The sequence below is a fragment of the Paramacrobiotus metropolitanus genome, unplaced genomic scaffold (genome assembly GCF_019649055.1).
Source record: "Paramacrobiotus metropolitanus isolate TYO unplaced genomic scaffold, Prichtersi_v1.0 Parri_scaffold0000261, whole genome shotgun sequence".
NCBI lineage: Eukaryota > Metazoa > Tardigrada > Eutardigrada > Parachela > Macrobiotidae > Paramacrobiotus > Paramacrobiotus metropolitanus.
The window spans coordinates 19901-40023 of NW_026570481.1; the positions used below are offsets into that span (position 1 = coordinate 19901).

At 42.4% G+C, this 20123-nt stretch overlaps 2 protein-coding genes and 1 long non-coding RNA gene across 4 annotated transcripts; all 3 read left to right on the forward strand.

The window, feature by feature from the left end:
• Positions 1-6985: 6985 nt before the first annotated feature.
• On the forward strand, positions 6986-7809 carry LOC129601660 (uncharacterized). The gene is made up of 2 exons (XR_008692266.1): positions 6986-7148; positions 7294-7809. It is a non-coding gene; the product is annotated as an uncharacterized LOC129601660 (long non-coding RNA).
• Positions 7810-8413: 604 nt separating this feature from the next.
• On the forward strand, positions 8414-14499 carry LOC129601657 (cation channel sperm-associated auxiliary subunit beta-like). Of its 2 annotated transcripts, none has more exons than XM_055500515.1 (5): positions 8414-8632; positions 9386-9904; positions 10670-11126; positions 11514-12249; positions 12630-14499. In XM_055500515.1, the coding sequence occupies exons 1-5, from the start codon at positions 8511-8513 to the stop codon at positions 14252-14254; spliced, it is 3459 nt and encodes a 1152-aa protein (XP_055356490.1). In that variant the 5' UTR covers positions 8414-8510; the 3' UTR covers positions 14255-14499. The 2 variants fall into 2 exon arrangements, with proteins under 2 accessions (XP_055356490.1, XP_055356491.1); XM_055500516.1 differs by having other exon boundaries at positions 9362-9904; positions 12630-14496.
• A 451-nt stretch (positions 14500-14950) lies between these two features.
• On the forward strand, positions 14951-20123 carry LOC129601658 (endoplasmic reticulum-Golgi intermediate compartment protein 2-like). The gene is made up of 10 exons (XM_055500519.1): positions 14951-15221; positions 15281-15323; positions 15463-15618; positions 16512-16830; positions 17303-17358; positions 17800-17898; positions 17963-17992; positions 18419-18486; positions 18887-18943; positions 19623-20123. Exons 1-10 carry the CDS (start codon positions 15120-15122, stop codon positions 19920-19922), a joined length of 1230 nt encoding a protein of 409 aa, XP_055356494.1. The 5' UTR covers positions 14951-15119; the 3' UTR covers positions 19923-20123.

Sequence of the window (20123 nt, forward strand, 5' to 3'; positions counted from 1 at the left end):
ACTAACGGCCAGGGCATCAATCGACAGACGCACACAATAATTAGACGATTCTGCGCATTTTATACTAGTCGATGATAGAAGGACAACGGGAAGATTTTACGATCTGCCGCAACAAGCTGCACCGTATCATCGCAATTTGTGTACACGAGCGCGTAAAGGTTGCAATACGATGAAGATTGCTGGATGCGTGTTTATCACCCTTCGTCAATTATTGTTCCTTAATGACGCTCGTAATCCAGTGATAGATTTTTTTATTACCGGCTTGAAATAGGTAAATTAAGGTTAGAAAAACTGATATTCCAGCGTTAAAAACATCTCCGTGGCATCACATATTGTGTTTATAAGACTTAACATCACCAGGTCATCGCTTTTCTCTCAGGTTGAGAAATGCGTCTACAGTATTTTCTTGCATGCTGCAGCCGCGAAATTTTATACAGCTTGGGGACCGGATTGTTTCCGACTCATTCTCACATCCGCTTGGGAAGATCTGGATGGAAATCGTTTGAAAAAATTTGTACCGTAAACTCGTGTACCAGTAAACAGTTTTACTATTCCATAATGTGGATTTAACTCATGTCCGCGCACATAAATAATCTACATAATTATATGTACGATTCTACTGTACCGAGAGCGTTCTTCCATAATACATACGCCAACGTTACATATGCACATATGCACGATACATATGCAGCATTAAATATGCATGATATTACATACGCCAGCTTTTCAGATTCTTTATTATGATATTTTAAATCAACTTAAGTGTATTGCCGGGAACTTCTCCAAATATTGTTTTATTTTATTGCCAACTGTAACGCACGGGTGCTTTAACTGTCAAGTACCAATTGTCAGGAAGTACTGCATAGAAAGAGTTGTACGAATGGTAATCATACGAGTATTACGTCAGTACATGCGCCTATGGCGACCGAGACAAGCAAACTGCGACTATTAGCCCAACCTGCTGCATCCGTGCACGCTTCTTCGTTGCATTGATACGGTTACCTGTTTTACATGCCACAATTAATAACGTCTGCCTGGTTTTGTTCCTGGTTGAGCGCGTGGTGACAAGTTATGCAATTTTACGGTGGTAAATAGTTGTTCATATTGAAACTGTCTGTTTTAGCCGGCTGTGTTACGATTAGCTGTCGATTCCGTCACGTGTAGCAGCATTGCCGGTGGACGTACAATTACGTAGCGCACCAATCTGCCGATTACGTAGCGAATGTTCCGATGATGCACATAGGTAGTACCTGTGTAGGTACTCTGTAGTACTTGTATTAGGTAGTACTTGTACTTGTGCATGCCAAAAGGAATTTTGCATACAGCCCGTTTCCTGGTTTTGGTTCACTAGGTGAAAATAAGGGCGTAGCTTATACACAACCGTACAGACAATGAGACATCATCGGCTATGTGCGTTCACATTGACACATACAACCATTCAGGTTAAAAATCGGAGTGCAGTGGTAGTACAGAAAGCACTGTACGCATACAACCACTTTTACTACAGTAAGTTTGAACTGAAATGGACTGTATAAACGCTTCATGTTTACTACAAAGCGTGCTGATACAGTTTTATCTTCTGTGATTCAGTTAACGCAATTGTATTGTTAAACTGTAAAGGAACGCCGCCATGAAGCTGTCGGTTTAGAAGTCTTCATTTTGTACGGAGACAGCTGATTGACTTACGGTCAAAATTAAATTCGAAGCCACCACGTATGTAATCGCAATTCAATCTGATTTGTTTGTGTGGCTGGGCGGACGATATCCGCGCCCTTCTGGATCCGTCGTACGACGTGGACGTTCGCACCGGCAAAACGCTATTTTCCATCCGTAAAGAATCTGTGCTGTTTATTGCTATTCAACACTGGTTTGGATAAGCGAACAGGATTGTCTCAACAAGAGGTAGAAATCTCATAATATTATTTTACTTCTTGTATGTACATTACTTTTACATTCGAGAAGAAGATAGTTTAAATTTTAATATTTTATTTGCATTAATTTATTGAACACACGTATGAAATAGTGGGACAGCAGATGCATGTAATTATTACATACATAAATTATTATACGAAATCGGCGCCATGTACGTATCGATGTATGTACATATATGTCTATACTCGTATAATTATCTGTGTAAATGAAGCCGAAGATGACTCTTGTATTTATGCAGAGTATTATATATACAAAGCTAACTGAGCCGTTTTTTCGGCCAACATCTCCTCCTACACCGTTCGACACTAATTTTAACACGATAGCTCAAAAAATCCCTAAAATCATCTAGTTTGCGGCAACGACTTTCGTTTTTCAATCTTTTCGTCCTTCGATTTACGAAACGGCTCCAAAACGAATTTCGCTGATTGGTCGACCATTAGAAAGTAACAGAGGATTGGCGGAAATGCGTAATTTTCGAACCTAAACCGCTGACACATGGCAATGTACGAACATATGCATATTATTGTTAAGCCACACTGCCACATACTCAGTTTGTCCTTGTCGGCTGGTTCATTTTACGGGAATGCAAATTTTATCGTTAAAAAAGTACACTCCTCCTACACCGTTCGCAACTAACTGAGCCGTTTTTTTGTCCAATTTTTACACGATAGCTCAAAAAATGCCTAAAATCGTGTAGTCTGCGTCAACGACTTTCGTTTTTCGATCTTTTCGTCCTCCGATTTACGAACCGCGTTCGAAATGAATTTCGCTGATTGGTTTACCTTTAGAAATTAAAATTGGATTGGCGGAAATGCGAATCGTTTCGAACGAAAACCGCTGACTAACAGCATGAGGTAAAACTACACTTCTAAGCCAAAGATCACTGTACCGTTAGTTAATACTGTTAATATACTGGATAAAGTGGAGATACAAAAATACGGAAAGGCATAACGTAAAACGGACTGATTAATGTAACAGTAATTAACGTGGTTGGTAGCCTGGTTCTGAACATGCATATGTTTTTATAATTACTATTATTTATATACAGAGCTAACTTCGCCGTTTTGCTTCATTTACAGAGATTTTCGATTTTCGAAGATAGCAGGACAGGACATGCAGATGTTCTTATAATTAGTATTATTTATATACAGAGTTAGCTTCGCCGTTTTGCTTCATTTACAAGAATTTTCGATTTTCGAAGATAGAAGTACAGGGATTTTCGCCGGTCAGCCAAAAATACAGAAATTTTTGCCAGTTAGATAGAAGTACAGGGATTTTGCCGTTTAGATAAAAGTACAGCGACTTTCGCCGATCAAATAGAAGTCAGGGATTTTCGCCGGTTAGATGGAGGTACAGGAATTTTCGCCGATCAGATAGAAGTACAGGGATTTTCGCCGGTCAAATAGAAGTACAGGATGTTCGCCGGTCAGATACAAGTACAGAAATTTTTGCCGGTTAGATAGAAGTACAGGAATTTTCGCCGTTTAGATAAAAGTACAGGGACTTTCGTCGGTCAGATAGAAGTACAGGGATCTTCGCCGGTCAAATAGAAGTACAGGATTTTCGCCGGTTAGATAGAAGTACAGGATTTTCGCCGGTCAGCCAAAAATACAGAAATTTTTGCCAGTTAGATAGAAGTACAGAGATTTTCGCCGTTTAAATAAAAGTACAGGAATTTTTGCCGATCAGATACAAGTACAGGGATTTTCGCCGGTCAGATAGAAGTACAGGATTTTTGCCGGTCAGACAAAAGTACAGAAATTTTGCCGGTTAGATAGAAGTGCAGGGATTTTCGCCGTTTAAATAAAAGTACAGGGATTTTCGCCGGTTAGATGGAAGTACACGGTTTTCGTTGGTCAGATAGAAGTCAGATTTTTGCCGGTCTAACAGAAGTACAGGATTTTCGCCGGTTAGATGGAGGTACACGAATTTTCGTCGGTCAGATAGAAGTCAGGGATTTTCGCCGGTTAGATGGAGGTACAGGAATTTTTGCCGATCAGATAGAAGTACAGGGATTTTCGCCGGTCAAATAGAAGTACAGGGACTTTCGCCGATCAGATAGAAGTACAGGAATTTTCGCCGGTCAGATAGAAGTACAGGATTTTCGCCGGTCAGCCAAAAATACAGAAATTTTTGGCAGTTAGATAGAATTACAGAGATTTTCGCCGTTTAAATAAAAGTACAGGGACTTTCGCAGATCAGATAGAAGTACAGGGATTTTCGCCGGTTAGAATGAGGTACAGGAATTTTTGCCGATCAGATAGAAGTACAGGGATTTTCGCCGGTCAAATAGAAGTACAGGATGTTCGCCGGTCAGATAGAGGTACAGGATTTTAGCCGGTTAGACAAAAGTACAGAGATTTTCGCCGGTTAGATGGAGGTACACGAAATTTCGTCGGTCAGATAGAAGTCAGGGATTTGCGCCGGTTAGATGGAGGTACAGGAAGTTTCGCTGATCAGATAGAAGTACAGGATTTTCGCCGGTTAGATAAAAGTACAAGATTTTCGCCGGTCAGCCAAAAATACAGAAATTTTTGCCAGTTAAATAGAAGTACAGGGATATTTGCCGTTTAAATAGTACAGGGACTTTCGCCGTTCAAATAAAAGTACAGGGACTTTCGCCGATCAGATAGAAGTTCACTGATTTTCGCCGGTTATATGGAGGTACACGGATTTTCGCCGGTCAGATAGAAGTACAGGATTTTCGCCGGTCAGATAGAAGCACAGGATTTTCGCCGGTCAGACAAAAGTACAGAAATTTTTGCCAGTTAAATAGAAGTACAGGGATATTTGCCGTTTAAATAGTACAGGGATTTTGCCGTTTAAATAAAAGTACAGGGACTTTCGCCGATCAAATAGAAGTACAGGGATTTTCGCCGGTTAGATGGAGGTACACGAATTTTCGTCGGTCAGATAGAAGTCAGGGATTTTCGCCGGTCAGACAAAAGTACAGAAATTTTTGCCAGTTAGATAGAAGTACAGGGATTTTGCCGTTTAGATAAAAGTACAGGGACTTTCGCCGATCAAATAGAAGTACAGGGATTTTCGCCGGTTAGATGGAGGTACACGAATTTTCGTCGGTCAGATAGAAGTCAGGGATTTTCGCCGGTTAGATGGAGGTACAGGAATTTTTGCCGATCAGATAGAAGTACAGGGATTTTCGCCGGTCAAATAGAAGTACAGGGACTTTCGCCGATCAGATAGAAGTACAGGAATTTTCGCCGGTCAGATAGAAGTACAGGGACTTTCGCCGATCAGATAGAAGTACAGGAATTTTCGCCGGTCAGATAGAAGTACAGGATTTTCGCCGGTCAGCCAAAAATACAGAAATTTTTGGCAGTTAGATAGAATTACAGAGATTTTCGCCGTTTAAATAAAAGTACAGGGACTTTCGCAGATCAGATAGAAGTACAGGGATTTTCGCCGGTTAGATTGAGGTACAGGAATTTTTGCCGATCAGATAGAAGTACAGGGATTTTCGCCGGTCAAATAGAAGTACAGGATGTTCGCCGGTCAGATAGAGGTACAGGATTTTCGCCGGTTAGACAAAAGTACAGAAATTTTTGCCGGTTAGATAAAAGTACAGGGACTTTCGCCGATCAAATAGAAGTACAGAGATTTTCGCCGGTTAGATGGAGGTACACGAAATTTCGTCGGTCAGATAGAAGTCAGGGATTTTCACCGGTTAGATGGAGGTACAGGAAGTTTCGCTGATCAGATACAAGTACAGGATTTTCGCCGGTTAGATAAAAGTACAAGATTTTCGCCGGTCAGCCAAAAATACAGAAATTTTTGCAAGTTAAATAGAAGTACAGGGATATTTGCCGTTTAAATAGTACAGGGACTTTCGCCGATCAGATAGAAGTACACTGATTTTCGCCGGTTATATGGAGGTACACGGATTTTCGCCGGTCAGATAGAAGTACAGGATTTTCGCCGGTCAGACAAAAGTACAGAAATTTTTGCCGGTTAGATAGAAGTTCAGGGATTTTGCCGTTTAGATAAAAGTACAGGGACTTTCGCCGATCAAATAGAAGTACAGGGATTTTGGCCGGTTAGATGGAGGTACACGAATTTTCGTCGGTCAGATAGAAGTACAGGGTTTTCGCCGGTCAGACAAAAATACAGAAATTTTTGCCGATTAGGTACTGTACGCGCGCGAATTTAAGGAACAGAAAATTGCCCCAGACCGCCTGCACTAGGCGTCGGCTTCTTTGATGTCAAAGAAACCGATGTCTAGTGCGGGCGGTCCAGGGGAATTTACTATCCCTTAAATTCGCGCGAGTACATTAGAAGTACAGGGTTTTTTGCCGTTTAGATAAAAGTACAGGGACTTTCGCCGATCAGATAGAAGTACAAGGATTTTCCCCGGTTAGATGGAGGTACACGGATTTTCGTCGGTCAGATAGATCTCAGGGATTTTTGCCGGTTAGATAGAAGTACAGGAATTTTCGCGGGTCAGATAGAACTACAGGATTTTCGCCGGTCAGATAGAAGTACAGGAATTTTCGCCTGTTAGAACAGAGGGATAGGGATTTTCGCCGGTCAGACACAGGGGCAGTGACTGTCGGCGGTTAGACGGAGGTGGTGTCCGGCTGATATGTTATTAATAACATTTTTGGCTGATATGTTATTTGGCTCAACCTTCTTTGTTGACGACGATTTTAGCGATGGCACCTCAATAAATTGAAGTATATGTATGCACGTTCCGTTTTTTTTGCTGGTCGCCTTTTAGTCGGTTTTTTACATAAGTATGCATTGGCGGAACAGAAAATCACGCAGTAAATTACTTCAGTACGTAATACACTTCGTCTAACCTCTTACCGATACACGTTCCGTTAATTATAACAGAACGTGTATACATATACCGTTTGTATAATCCAAAACAAACCGCTTTCCGATCCAATTAAATGCCGTTTCCTAAATCTTTATAAAACTACCACATTATTTTCTTCAGTTTTAAAAATTCTCAACCGAGGCCGGAGGCCGAGGTTGAGCTTGTATTAACAGCCAACAGGCAGTTTCGGGTCAATGCTTCCGCGGTATTTGGCAACATATTAACATTATTATTTATGTCGGGATTAAGTTTTGAACTATATCCGTACTCTTAATTTGTGCTTTCCTGAAATTTTTGTGGCTGAAAGAGTAAAAGGAAACCATGCGAAAATGTTCCTAAACAGTGCTGGGAATTCGAAAATTTACGAATTAGCTAAATTGTATGCGCCAGCTCTGTCGGAGGCGCACAACCATTTTGTTCAGTTTTTATACAGTGTGCCACGATATGCTTGTTTTGTTTTGAAAGCAGCTGCCCGATAATAATGATATGGTGTTCTTTCACGCTGACCTTGGCCTATTTTATAGGTCTCGCATGAAAACTGACCAGCTCGCCTCCTCACGCGGAGGCTAAAAACACCTTGTTGCTGGAGACATCATTCTCACTGGCCATCTAAAGGTCACGGTGCCTCCAATGGACAACCGCACTGATACCTGCGGATTTCCGCTTGTCAACTATACTATCGAGAATGCGTACGCTAGGCGCATACGGCTTTGTGAGACAACCAAGGATCCTACGACAGCATATACTGTCCTGCTGCTACTTCCCTTTGGAATATTGGGTAACGGTCTTGGGACTCTTTTGCTGCTGGCCAGATGCTGCACGAAATGCAAATGCCGTGCGGTAGTCTCATGGCGAACTCGAGCCAAAAGCTGGAACAGATTTGTTTTGGCATATCTAAATCTTCGTTTTCTTTACTGGTGTGTATAATCGTAACTGCCATTTGCTAGAAAGCAATCGTAGCAAAGTTTCTGTTTATCTGTTTAAGCTTATCATTATGGAATTTGTCGCGGCAGGGCTGGAATAAATGAACTGCGCTACTATACTGCTGATGCTTTTGCCAGAAAACCTTCAGTAGTTTCCATTTAAGTGTTCAGGACTGTCCTTTTTGGAAGCGCACAGGGTAAACCACAACGGTTATTATTTCCTATGTCAGAGTTGGCCCCAGCAGACCTGCACTGAACTGTAATAAATAAAATTTATATATACGTTCCGCCACAGACGCTTAATAACAACACTGATACGTTGGGTACAAGGAACTCAATCGGGGTGCATCAGTCTCCTGGAAAACCTTGCGCCTAAAGACTTAAAAAGATCCATAATCTACTCGGAGGTCGCACTTTTCTGCTTTAAGAATTCCACAGACAAATGGGTAAAATTTACTGGGTACGGCCGTGCGTATGGGGTCTGCATGAGCAAATAACGATTACGTTTATTCATTTCCTCCTACTGCAGAATTCAGATCCAGTACTTAACTGTATCAGAAAACTATAATCGGGTAATATTTCAGAATAAAAAAAAATAAGCACGGTCTTTTTCATGGGTACGAGTAGTTGAAGACGAATGGAGACTGAAGCAGTTAGTAATGTTATGGGAGGTGCCTAGTTACATAGCAACCTAACTTCAGTGTTGAGATTGTTCGTTAAATGCAAGTAGTTCGTGCATTTTGCTTGCACTATGCTCACATCGAGTTTTCGATTCTCAAGTATTCTAAGTACATTTTTAGTGTAGAAAAGTTGGAAAAATGTCTTCTAGTATTGCATTGGGATTAACGTGCGCACTCTGCCTCGCACTTCGTGCGGAAACGAAAAGCCGATTCTTGGCGCTGCCATACATGGACCCGCCTGATACGCTGCTAGATCAACAGTAAGTATAAAACTGAAATTTTGTGTTCGTGTCTGTCAGTGCAGCTAGCTGGTATAGCTAGCTGGCTTTTGAAGAGACAATCCGTCCCAACGATTTTAAAAGGGCTTTTATTGATTTTGTGTGATGCAGTCGATAGACAGTGGCGCAAAGGTGCATGAATTAGGCAATAACATCCAGAATTTTTTGCACATCGGGAGTTTTGTTCGGTTTCTGTTCATGCACCGTACAGGCGGTACAGCTGTCATTTTTTCCGGTTCATGTATTGTCAGTACTGGGTACATCGATGCTTTTTGTGTTGGAAACCCTTCGCTTTATTTATCAGATACCAGTATACGTAGTTCCAGAGGAGAACATTGAGATGCTTTAAAAAGAACAAGCCGCACTAGTGCGCTGCTAAATAACGACCGCTTTCAGAAATGAATAATTGCAACTGAAATATTTTTTATTCGAAATCACCTTACTGTATTTAATTACTTATTACTTCTAATGTTTAATGTTTGCTGTGTATTGTGCTGGTAAGTACATTTCCATGGGAAAAAAAGAAATTCAACAGTGCGTCCCATTTGCTTAAACACTTGAAGAAAACTACGTTATAATTTTTCCATTATTATTAAGTATCTGTCTATAAAATGTCTATTAAGAAACTGAGTATCTGTCATACCGTACATTTGTCAAAAATGTGATAGATTGTATGTACCAGACTAGCCGCGACGGTGACCCTTGTTGCAGTGCCAACTGAGCTCGCCTTTGCAGCGAACCTGGCGCTGGCGCTCCGCCCTACAGCCTCGCTCCCGACCACGTCCTGCGCTGCCTCTGGAACAGCTCGGTCCTCTCGACAGCGCCACAGGATGCCCTGCTTCTTCACACCGACAACACCACCCTCCTGTGTTACATCCTCGACGGCCGCTTAGATCCCCTAGAACCGCGGCAGGTGGAGGTCAGCCGCGCGGCGGTCGCCGCCTTGGACGCGTGGGTGCGTGTGGATAACGGCAGCAGTCCGCCCTGGGAAAGCTTGATGCGTGGGCAGGCCTACTCGTTGGCAGAGTACGGGGTGTGGGCGGTGCCTATCAACCGGACGGTTCTCGCGGTGGGACGGCGGGCCGCCTGGCTCCCGTGGACCGTCACCGTGCGGGTGCGGCGGAAGAACAGTACGGTGGAGGTGGAGCGGACCCGGTTCACCGTGGTGGATCCGTATTCGGATGCGTATTTGAGTTGGTTGTGGGGGAACCCGGTGAGTGTGTCGGATTTCCGGACGCAGACGGCCGATGGCGGGTAAGCGACAACGACGTCTGGTCACCCATCTCAGGAATTTAAAAATGTTTCTATTGATTATTGAATTTGCAAAGCTGTACTTCAGATGAGCCGTTAGGAGCGCGCGCATGCAATCATACGCATGTTTTAAATAACAAAGCTGACACTAAAGACAGTGCCATACAGGTGATCTTTATTCATAAACAGTAAAGTATTGCCAAAATTCATTGTTACCTTGTATGTTATAAATAACAGTAATTAGAATTTCTATGTTGTGATCGCTTTTTGTATACCGGCACCGAAAACGTACATTCACGAACGAGATAGTCAAATCGTCCAATGAATCACAATCACTTATGTTCCCAATGTAAAATTATTTCAAAATGAGAATTACATATACCGTATACGTAACTGAAATAATTTAGGTGGCCATTCCGTTCACGAATGTACGCGTACGTATTCGGTACGTCATACACCAGTAAATATATATAAAATTATAAAATTTTTTAGTCATTATACGGAAACCAAAATTACTCGAAGTATCGTCTTCAGTGCCGGCAAAAAGATTCATTTAACACAGCTCAGTAATATTATGTGAATGTCGCGAAACGGTTCAAACGCTTTCTGGGTCTAAATTCCTTGCGCCCATCTTCTACGATTTTCCTATGTTCTGAAAATATACAGTGCGATAATGCAGTGGAAAACTGCGTACGATGTGGTCGAAATTAGTACCATTAACCATGTACCATGGCCCTGGCTAATTGAGATCCTTGCGTTTCTGTTTAGCAAAGCGCTGACCATCCGCAATCCCTGCAATCCGCAGATCACCATCCTCATCCGGACCCTCCCGGACACCGCCGCCGGGACGCTCCGGGTGTACTTCTCCGTCTCCTGGTCGATGAGCGCTCTGATCTTCACCGGCTGGCGGAAGGTGGCGACTCTTCCTAGTAACTGTACCCTGACCGCCGCCACGGGGCTGCCGGCATATATCATTCTGCACACAGCATGCGGCGCCTACGTCACCGACCGCTTGGTAACCACGCCCACGGGCAACGAGAGGACGGATGCGGCGCCGCGCGCGATGCTGTTCAGTCGGGCGGCGGTGTTGGATGGGTTTGCGGCGGATGCCGGGGCCACGGCGTCGGAGTACTGCTATATACGCACCAGTCCGTCGAAGATCGGGAGTACAGTGGCGTTTAAGAATGCGGCTGGAGTCAGTGGAGTGGTCGTTCCGCCGTTTCAAGTACATGCTTAACTTAATTAGTTTTTAGTATAATTTTCATTCCTTCTAACTACTTTTAGCATTAAAATAATTTTTTCAATTTTTAGTAATTTTTCAAACTGCAGTTTTGTTTAGAAAGCACTTCTGTACCGGCCTGTATTTCTTTAAATTATTTTAACCCGGTAATTAATTGTTTTTAAGTGTTTTATTTTGTTAATTATTTTTTTTATATACGTATTCTCGCATTAGATTAATATTCGTTGGAATAAAAAAATTTGTTACACCCTGTAGGTAGTACTGAGAAATAATATAAAAAAATAAAACTAAATTCCTAACTACAGAGAACTAACAAAGTCAAGAAATAACATCGAATAAATATAATAAAATTAATTGTTGTAAAATGCACAGGAATTCATTACGCCGTTGCTGTCCTATCGGCCGCAAAACGACTCCGACCCTTCCGCACCCCGCACCTCCTTCTTCACCACGATCCGCTCCAACCCCGCCGCCATCATCACCAGCCTCGTCCACCCCGCCACGAACCTCCACTACACCCTGTACCGCGCCAACGGCACCTTCAGCCTCTTCGCTCAACCCCTCTCCGACCTCCGCGCCTCCCTCCCCAGCGGCCGCATCCTGACCACCTTCCCGGACACCTTCCAGCCGCGCCGCTTCCAGGCCCATCCCCTCACTCAGCACCTTTACCTTCTCGGGAACCAGCTGTGGATGAGCGCCGACGGGGCCCGCTTCCAGCTCCTCCACGACCGGGAGGTTACGGAGGTGACGTTCTCCCCGGGGGGCACGCAGATGGCGGTGCGGAGTCCCGCCGGGGTGATGGTGGGCGGGGCCTTTGGCGGGGCTCTGTTTCCGGTAGGGTGCACAGTGGACGGGAACCAGGCGGTGACCTTTGGGCCGGATGAGCGGCTGTACGTGCTGGATGGCATGACAAACGGGGGCGCGGCGCGCTGTGAGGTCCAGCGGGAGGTGGTGCTCCCGGGGGCATTCGCCATGATCCCGGTGACATCGGCGGTGTTTTATCTACTGGAGTGGGATACCGGGAACGGGACGCGACAGCTGACGGAAGAGTTTGTCGGTTATGAGTTCCGACATGTCAGTAATGCTTCCACCAGCTCCGGCGATTATGGTATATCTGCCGTTGCATTTCATTCTTTGCTAGAATTAAAAGAAATATGACTACTAAAGAATCGGTTAAACTTATGTTTAAAATTATTTTAATAAACTGACTTCTTCATTTGGCATTTAGTTAAACAAAGTTTTAATAATGTTATAATCACGTTTTCAAGTATTATATTTGTTTTAATTTTTGGAAAGAAAAAAAATTAAGTTAGTCTGTGAGTAACAACATAGCAATAAAAAATAGTAATAAAAATGTTATCGAAAAACTAAAATTAAATTAAATGAAAAGGAAAGTGAAGGATAAACTTACACTCGTAATAAAAATAATCGAACTCAGTTAATATAAATTGTTATACGCTAAGTTAAAACTGAAATTTTGTCGTAAAGACAGCGGTGTTGTTGTGGACTTCCTCCCGGAAACGTTCGTTTCCACCACGATTCCCGACGCCGGATCCCTTCTCCAGATTGAACAGTCCTCACCGCTCCTCGCCTCAGCCAGTGACCTTTCCATGGGCCAGTTATCCACACAGGAGAACCTAACCCTCACATTTACCAACGTCACCGCACCCGTGACCTTTGCCTTAAGCACTTCCGGTGCCGACTGGTCCATCCGTGTCGCGGCCTACTCCACCCTCATCGCCGAGCAATGGGATCCCTACGGCGGGCTCCTCTGGCGCGGCAGCTTCATCGTCACTGCACTAAACCCGGCCACGGGATGGGCGCTCACCCCGGTCCCTGCCTGGATCTCCACGGTGGACCTACGTCCCGGAGAATGGAGGCTCGTGTCCATATCGAACCTGGATCCCACTGCTCCGGCATGGGTCCTCCGGGAGAGCGCGGAGGAGTGCCCGTATCTGTTGACGTTAAACGGTTCGACCCAGTCTATTGTCAACGTCTACCTTGACCGCGGGGATACCGCGACCCTGGTGGTGTCCCTAAAACCGACCTTCACTCGCCGGCAGCACCGGGGACTTCCCAACCGTATCCTGGCGTTCCGCACCGCCACCCCGCGGCTGCACATTACCTCCAGAACCTCGGAGACCGCTTTTGGAGGTTATGACCTCACGTACACCATCGAGGAAGTCGGGACCACGAGCCAGGCGGATTTCTGGTCGACCACCGTGACCTTTACCATGACTTCCGGCAGTTCCGCTTGCCGGCGGCAGTTAATCGTCCTGAACATTGTCAGCGGATGTCTGAAGGGCTCCGGACTCCGGTACGTCTTCCCGGACGGGATGAGCGACGCAGAGTATGTCAACGCCACCTTGACGAACAAAATCGGCGACCCAGTTCTCGGACCGATTCCGGTCAACTACCGCCCGCCCTCGGACGCCGACGGGATCGACTTCCCGCGTTCCCCGAATGTATACAACGCCGACGTGTCGCAACCGGTGCGGACGGACTTCGCCGCGCCCGATCAGTTTCCGGTGGTGTACAAACAGTGCGACGGCTGCTGCACAGAGGACATGCGCCGCAGCATGCTACTAGCCAACTCCGAGTGCCTCACCCAGGCGGTGTACCTCCCGTTCTCCGGGGACCATCTCTTCCAGCTGCGTCTGGACACCGGGACCTCCAGCGGTCTCCTCCCGCCCAGCGAACCCGTCCTGGTCCAGGAGCTCAACAACCGGACGGCCTTCAGCATCGTCCTCCCGGACGGCAGCCACACGACGCTGGACCTCCTCCGCGCCCGGATGGGGAACACCTCCGGGATCCTGGTGGCCTCCAACAGCACGATCCGCTTCACCGGGACGGGGTTGTTCCATCTGCGGGCCAGTGCGCTGCCGGAGAGTTCCTACTGCACCTTGTCGACAGAGTGGATGCTGTGGGTGTACCAGGCCCCGTTGGCCTTCCCCCTGGGGCAGATCTGCCAGGTGGTGACCTTGTTGGTGGTCAGTGTGTGGTTGTTCGTCGTCCTCACGGCGTTGGGCGAGGCGACGCTGGTCGACCGGCGCCGGCGGACGGCGCAGCGCATGCCCGACCGGATTCCCTTGGTCGACGCGGCGGCTAAATGAGCCGATTGTAAAAGTCATGGGTGTGCCTAGCGGTATTCCCCTGATTCTACCGTAAACGCAATTAAACAAGCGACACCCTATTGTACTTTATTTCTGGTAAATTCTGCGTTGGATTCGTAACTAATAGACGTATTTCTGGTGATACTCGTAGTATAAATTAAAACGCATTTCGGAAGAATTTGTAATTATTTATGGCGCAATATTCCGTGCGGTTTATGCAGTTCTGAAATATTTATTTGATTCAGCGTTAAGCAATAACTATTAAATTTTTGTTAATAAATCTGAATAGTCGTTCTGTGCGTCCTTTTTTTAAATGAAAAGTGAAAAAAAACAGTGGAATAAACAGTCGAATTTAATTAACTGCGCGCAAATTATTCACTTGCATGCACCAGCGAGTGGCAAGAACTGACTGCGCTGCCTTCACTCTGCATCATATATAAAAAAATGAACCATCAGAATTTTTTTAAGAAAAGCTCACAAGAAACGAATAATCCGGGATAGACAAAGAGGGAAAAAAATTGATACTGGTAAGTGGTAATTAATGGAGAAAAATTCAATAATCGATTATTTTGTGCAGCAGACATTAAGTTAACCGCCCTGGAAAGGCTTCCGACAAGCCTTCTCTAAATCTCAAGGCGACCGCCTTAGGGCTTTTTCACCTTGATTTATTTAAATGCTCACTGTGTTTTCGTTTTGCGATTTTCCATTTTCTGGAATTTTGCAATTTTGCTTTTGGGTTTGTTTTCTTGGATTTCTTATTTTTCTTTGGCATTTGCTTGCATTTTATTGGAAAGGCAGACTTGAAGCTGTTCGGATAATCTGGACTGATGTTTGCGTCTGGATGTGTTTTTCGTGAATCTGCAGAATGGAGCATGACGGATTGAGACGGCGCAAAATCGCCGAATCCGAAACAGCGGACCGTGTGGATGCCATCCAGAAGATCGCTTCTCTGGACGTCTTTCCTAAAGTATTATAATCCTGGCGAGCTTGCGGATTTCCAGGAGAGTGCTATTTTCTTGTTTGTAGGTTCCTTCGGATTTTCAGCAACCGACAAAGTTCGGAGCAATCTGTGCGTATTCAAAAAATAACTGAAGTCCTTTTTTCGCTTATTGATCTGTGTTGTATCAAGCATTTCCCTGTATTGGTTTGCGTTAAGTGGAGGCGATAGTACAGAGAAGTTACGGGTGATGTTGTGTTGCTGTTTGCAGTGACGGTATCCTGCACATTTCTGATTCTCTTTCTGGTGATTGTGGAATTTCTCCATTATCGCGAACCGGATTTCCATTATGGATATTCGGTGGATACGGACCACAGCACCAAACTGCCGTTGGTCATTGATATGACGGTGGCCAGCGCGTGCGAAGGTAAGACTTTATTTCGGATGCAGCATAATTTATTAGTATTTTTTTCTTAAAAAAAGTGCGTTGGAAATTGCGTCTGCTCACTCGTCTGTGCAAATTCCCTCTGCATTTTCGCACAGTTAATTTTGCAACAGAATAAAACATTTATTTCTTGGTATAAATCTGAAAGTAATTTAAAACTACAAAATTTGTCGAAGTTGTTCAGTTTTCTGCGTGCCCTATAAAAGTGTATTTTATTAGTAAATGCGTTAAAGGAATTCGCCTTTAATTTTAGCATTCCTCCTTGGACTGACATTTTATGAAATTGTAAATCAGAAATTTTGAATTTTAAGAATTAAGAAGATAAAAATTAAAGAAGATATTAATCGCTAAAATTCGAATCGAGGATTGCCCCATTTTAGCGTGCGTTGCTGAGTAGAAATTGAGAAAAACTGTCAGTAATTTGGCGTAGTTAATTCGTAAAAAAATTAATTTTTAGCCACCGATGCGGACAAAAAATACAAAATGTTATGACAATTTATATTCGTACTGAAAATTGTTTTCTAATTTTAGCGTTTATTTTATTTGTGTTTTATGATTTCTTATTTATTTACTGCTCAGAAATTGTAACAAGATAATTATTGACTTAATTAAATGATGATAATAATAAGAAATTAATAAAATAGGTGATACTATAAGTAAATAAATAATATGCGAACCATTTCTTTGGTAGCCATCGGCGCGGACAAAAAATAAAAATGTCCTGCAAATTTCATTCGGATAATTTAATTTACAGTAACATTTTCTGATTTTTGCGTTTATTTTATTTTTGTATTTATTTACTGCGCAGAAACTGTAACATAGTAATTGAGAATTGGCGTAAATAATTTGTACAAAAAGCCGTCGGTTTTGTGAAGCCATCGGCGCGGACATTGTCGATCTGGTGAACGAGAACATCGACATGGACGGCGGGCTGAACGAGGAGCCGGCGTACTTCCAGCTGGGTGAGGAGGACGAGCAGGCCTGGCAGATGCGCCGGCACGTCAACCAGTACATCTCCGAGGAGTACCACGCCCTGCACAAGCTCCTGTGGGTCAAGGGCTACCGCAGCGCCGTCGCCCTGCCCACCGCCCGCAAAATCCACTTCCGGGGCAATTTGCGACACGACGCCTGCCGCATCTACGGGGTGGTGCATGTCAAGAAGATGGCCGGGAATTTCCACATTCTGGCTGGCAAGTATGTGCAATAAATCGGCATACGTACAGTCAATTCCGTTACAAATTTATTTTTAATCATTAATTTAATTAATAATATTAACAGTTTTTTTTAATTCATTTATTGAATTTTAATTTATTATTTTAGATAAAATCATTCCATACTTGTCTGAGTGACGGTAAATTTCAGTAGTCGATGGATTTCATTGATTTCATCAATTGTTATCTTTGATTTCTTGTAATATGAATAATCCATGTCCCATGAGTTGTTTTCGAAAAATCTGATTTGAATTGATTTACTAGTTTATGTTTTATGCTCGCTGCTTTTCTTCGTGTTGTTTTTCAGTTGTCATAATTTTTGCATTGGTTTTTCTTACTTTTTACGATCACGTAAAAGGAATTGATATTGTTTTTCAGTTGTGTTTCGGATAAATTAGTGCTGCTTATTTATTTCAGAATTAAATATAGAAGTATATTGTTGATGTTATTTGCAGGGCGCTGCACGGCGGTGATCTGCACGCGCATATCAGTCTTTTTACCTCCGAATCAGGTGCGTTTGCCAGAATTTCTCGGTTTTAATTACAGTACGGCCCATGACACAGTTGGTAGCTGAAATTTCATACAGATTTTTTTTGGGAAAAATTTGTGAATGGTTTTAGAAAATTTAGAATGGAAATATTTTGAATTTTTTTGAAATAAAAAAAAATTAAAAAATTTTTGATATGTTTAAAAAAAAGATAAAAATTTTGATATGTTTAATTATTAATGTTTTTGCTCATCTATTCATTAGCCACAAAGTTCTTCTATTAATTAGACACAGGTTTTGTATAAAGAAATATTTGCGAATTTTGTATTAGAGAAACTCTGTTGCGAATAATTTTATGTAAAAATATTTGCAAATGTTTCGAAAAATTTTGATTAGAAATGTTTTAGAAAGGAATTCAGATGTGTTTGTTGATTTGTTGGGGATGGTTGTGTGTTCATTAATTAGACACGAATTTCTCCCATCGAATCGAGCGGTTTGCATTCGGTGCGCAAGATGTGGCCATTATTAATCCGCTGGATGGCGAGGAGAAAACCACCAATAAACGTGGGTGTTTCTTTGTTGGAATGATGGAAAATAATGCTCTATATTAATTGTTTGCTGTGTACAGATTCCATAAGTTATCAGTACAATCTGAAAGGTACGGTGAATTTCATTAAAATGTGTGGTGCGATTTCTATTATTCCGGTGTGTCTCTGGTGAATTTACATGCAGATTAGCAGCTAATTTTAAATTAAAGATTATCGGAATTTTTAATTTCATAATAATTTTTTAATTCATATTAATAATAATTTTTTGAATAATAATTTTTTAATTCCATATTTTAATACATATTTTTTAACTTGTGCATATTATTTTCGGCGTTTACATGAGCCGCGTTTCTGCATTAAATATTTTCGATAACTCGTAACTTAATAAGGTTGGTACTGAATTGTTTGAATAGTGCAGAAAGTGCAGTAAAAGAATAATAACCCAATAATTGAAATTCATCAATAAATGGAAATAACTGTCGTATATTTATTGGGTTAACTTTCATGAAATTTATTCTGCAATGTTTCATACGTAGTTGTTCCCACGGATGTGTCCACGCGGGCGGGCTCGGCCATGGCCTATCAGTACGGCGTCCAGTCCATGGTAAGATCATGCTGCATTTAATGCGCAAATTACGTAGTTTCCTATTTCTTTACGGTTGTTGAAAAGAGATTGTATTCAGAAAATATTCTGAGAATTTTTGATTATTATTTTGCATTTTTTTGTTATTTTAGAGTTGTTATTGCTAAATTTTTTTTTTCAATTGATTACTCAATAGTTTTGCTTTTTTAGTTGCAGATGCTTGAAAGCTTTTACTGGTGAATGTTTTGTTTTCGCTTTTATGGATTATTCAGTCGTCTTAATTATTCTTATTTGAAAGTCTTTATTATTAATTAGCGTTTTTTATTTACTAGTTTTTTATGTGTATTTCCATGAGAGAAAAAACACAGTAAGAAGAACAAATTCGGTCTTTAAGCTTGGCTGACGGTTTTCTGTTTTGTAGGAGCGGATTCTGAATCACTCAACAGGCAGTCATGGCATTCCGGGGATTTTCATCAAGGTTAGCCAAATTGAAGCGACAAATGCTTGCCCAGAAATTTGCCAACGTTTAACGCTATCATTTTAAGTCCTTTATGACATTTTTATCATCGGCTTGCATGCGCTTAAAAATAAATTGATCGTTGATGTTTAGGATTACTGCTCCGTAATAATTTTGCTGATGTACGTCGATACGCACCTACGTGCACGTATTTTTTAAACGAAAGTGCTATGCGCCTGGAATTTTCTAAATTTAAATTCGGGTTTTTCTGAATTTTTTATTTTTTAAATTGTTGCTAGAAAATTCACTAAAAAATAAAAGTAGGAGAAACAGTAATGTAATTAACAGCAGAAAAATAAAAATCTAATAAGATTCAGGTGTTGATAAAGAAATAAAGTAATAATAACTTGGTTCTGAATAATACTCATTATGTCAGGCGCATTTTCGTTCGTTGCAGTAGTCAAAAACAACGATTTATGTTTGAATTTTTTAATTTTATTTGTTCTAATTTTCCTTTTTACGATTGTTTTATTTTTTATTTGTTTATTTTTCTGTTATTTAATCGTTTAGAGTGAACGATTAATCATTACATAAATGTATAATCGAAAATTTAGTAATCAACTAATAAAAATAAATTTTTGTTTTACTTCGCTGTATGACAGTGCCTTCTCTAATGGTGGTTGCATGTTTTGCATCGCAGTATGACATCAACCCACTGAAGATCAGCGTCAGTGAGCAGCCGGTGCCTATTCTGCACTTTCTGGTGCGCGTCTGCGGCGTGGTGGGCGGGATCTTCGCCACGACCGGCATCGTCAGCTCGCTGATCCAAGTGATCGTGCAGCGCGTGATGGGACGCTTCTCCCAGCGAAAGATCCCCTTCTACAAACAGGACTCTCTCCCCGACAAGGATCTCCATCCCAGTTCGCCGACCAGCAAGCAGACCGTCCAGGATAATGCGCTCTTCACCGCCTACGCACCGTCCACCGTCAAGAATTTGTAGATTGTCATTGAGCTGGGTTTCTAATGTTGTGTCGGTATCAGCCAGGAAATGTGATAGAAATTTTGGTTAAATCTATTCATTTTGTCCAACTGGGGGTGACTTTTAATTGGTGTGTAGCTTTGTTTTCATGGTTAGTGTTGGACGAAGCTGTACGCGTGTTAAAAATTTTAGATTGTTTTTATTACCTATTAAAAACTGACA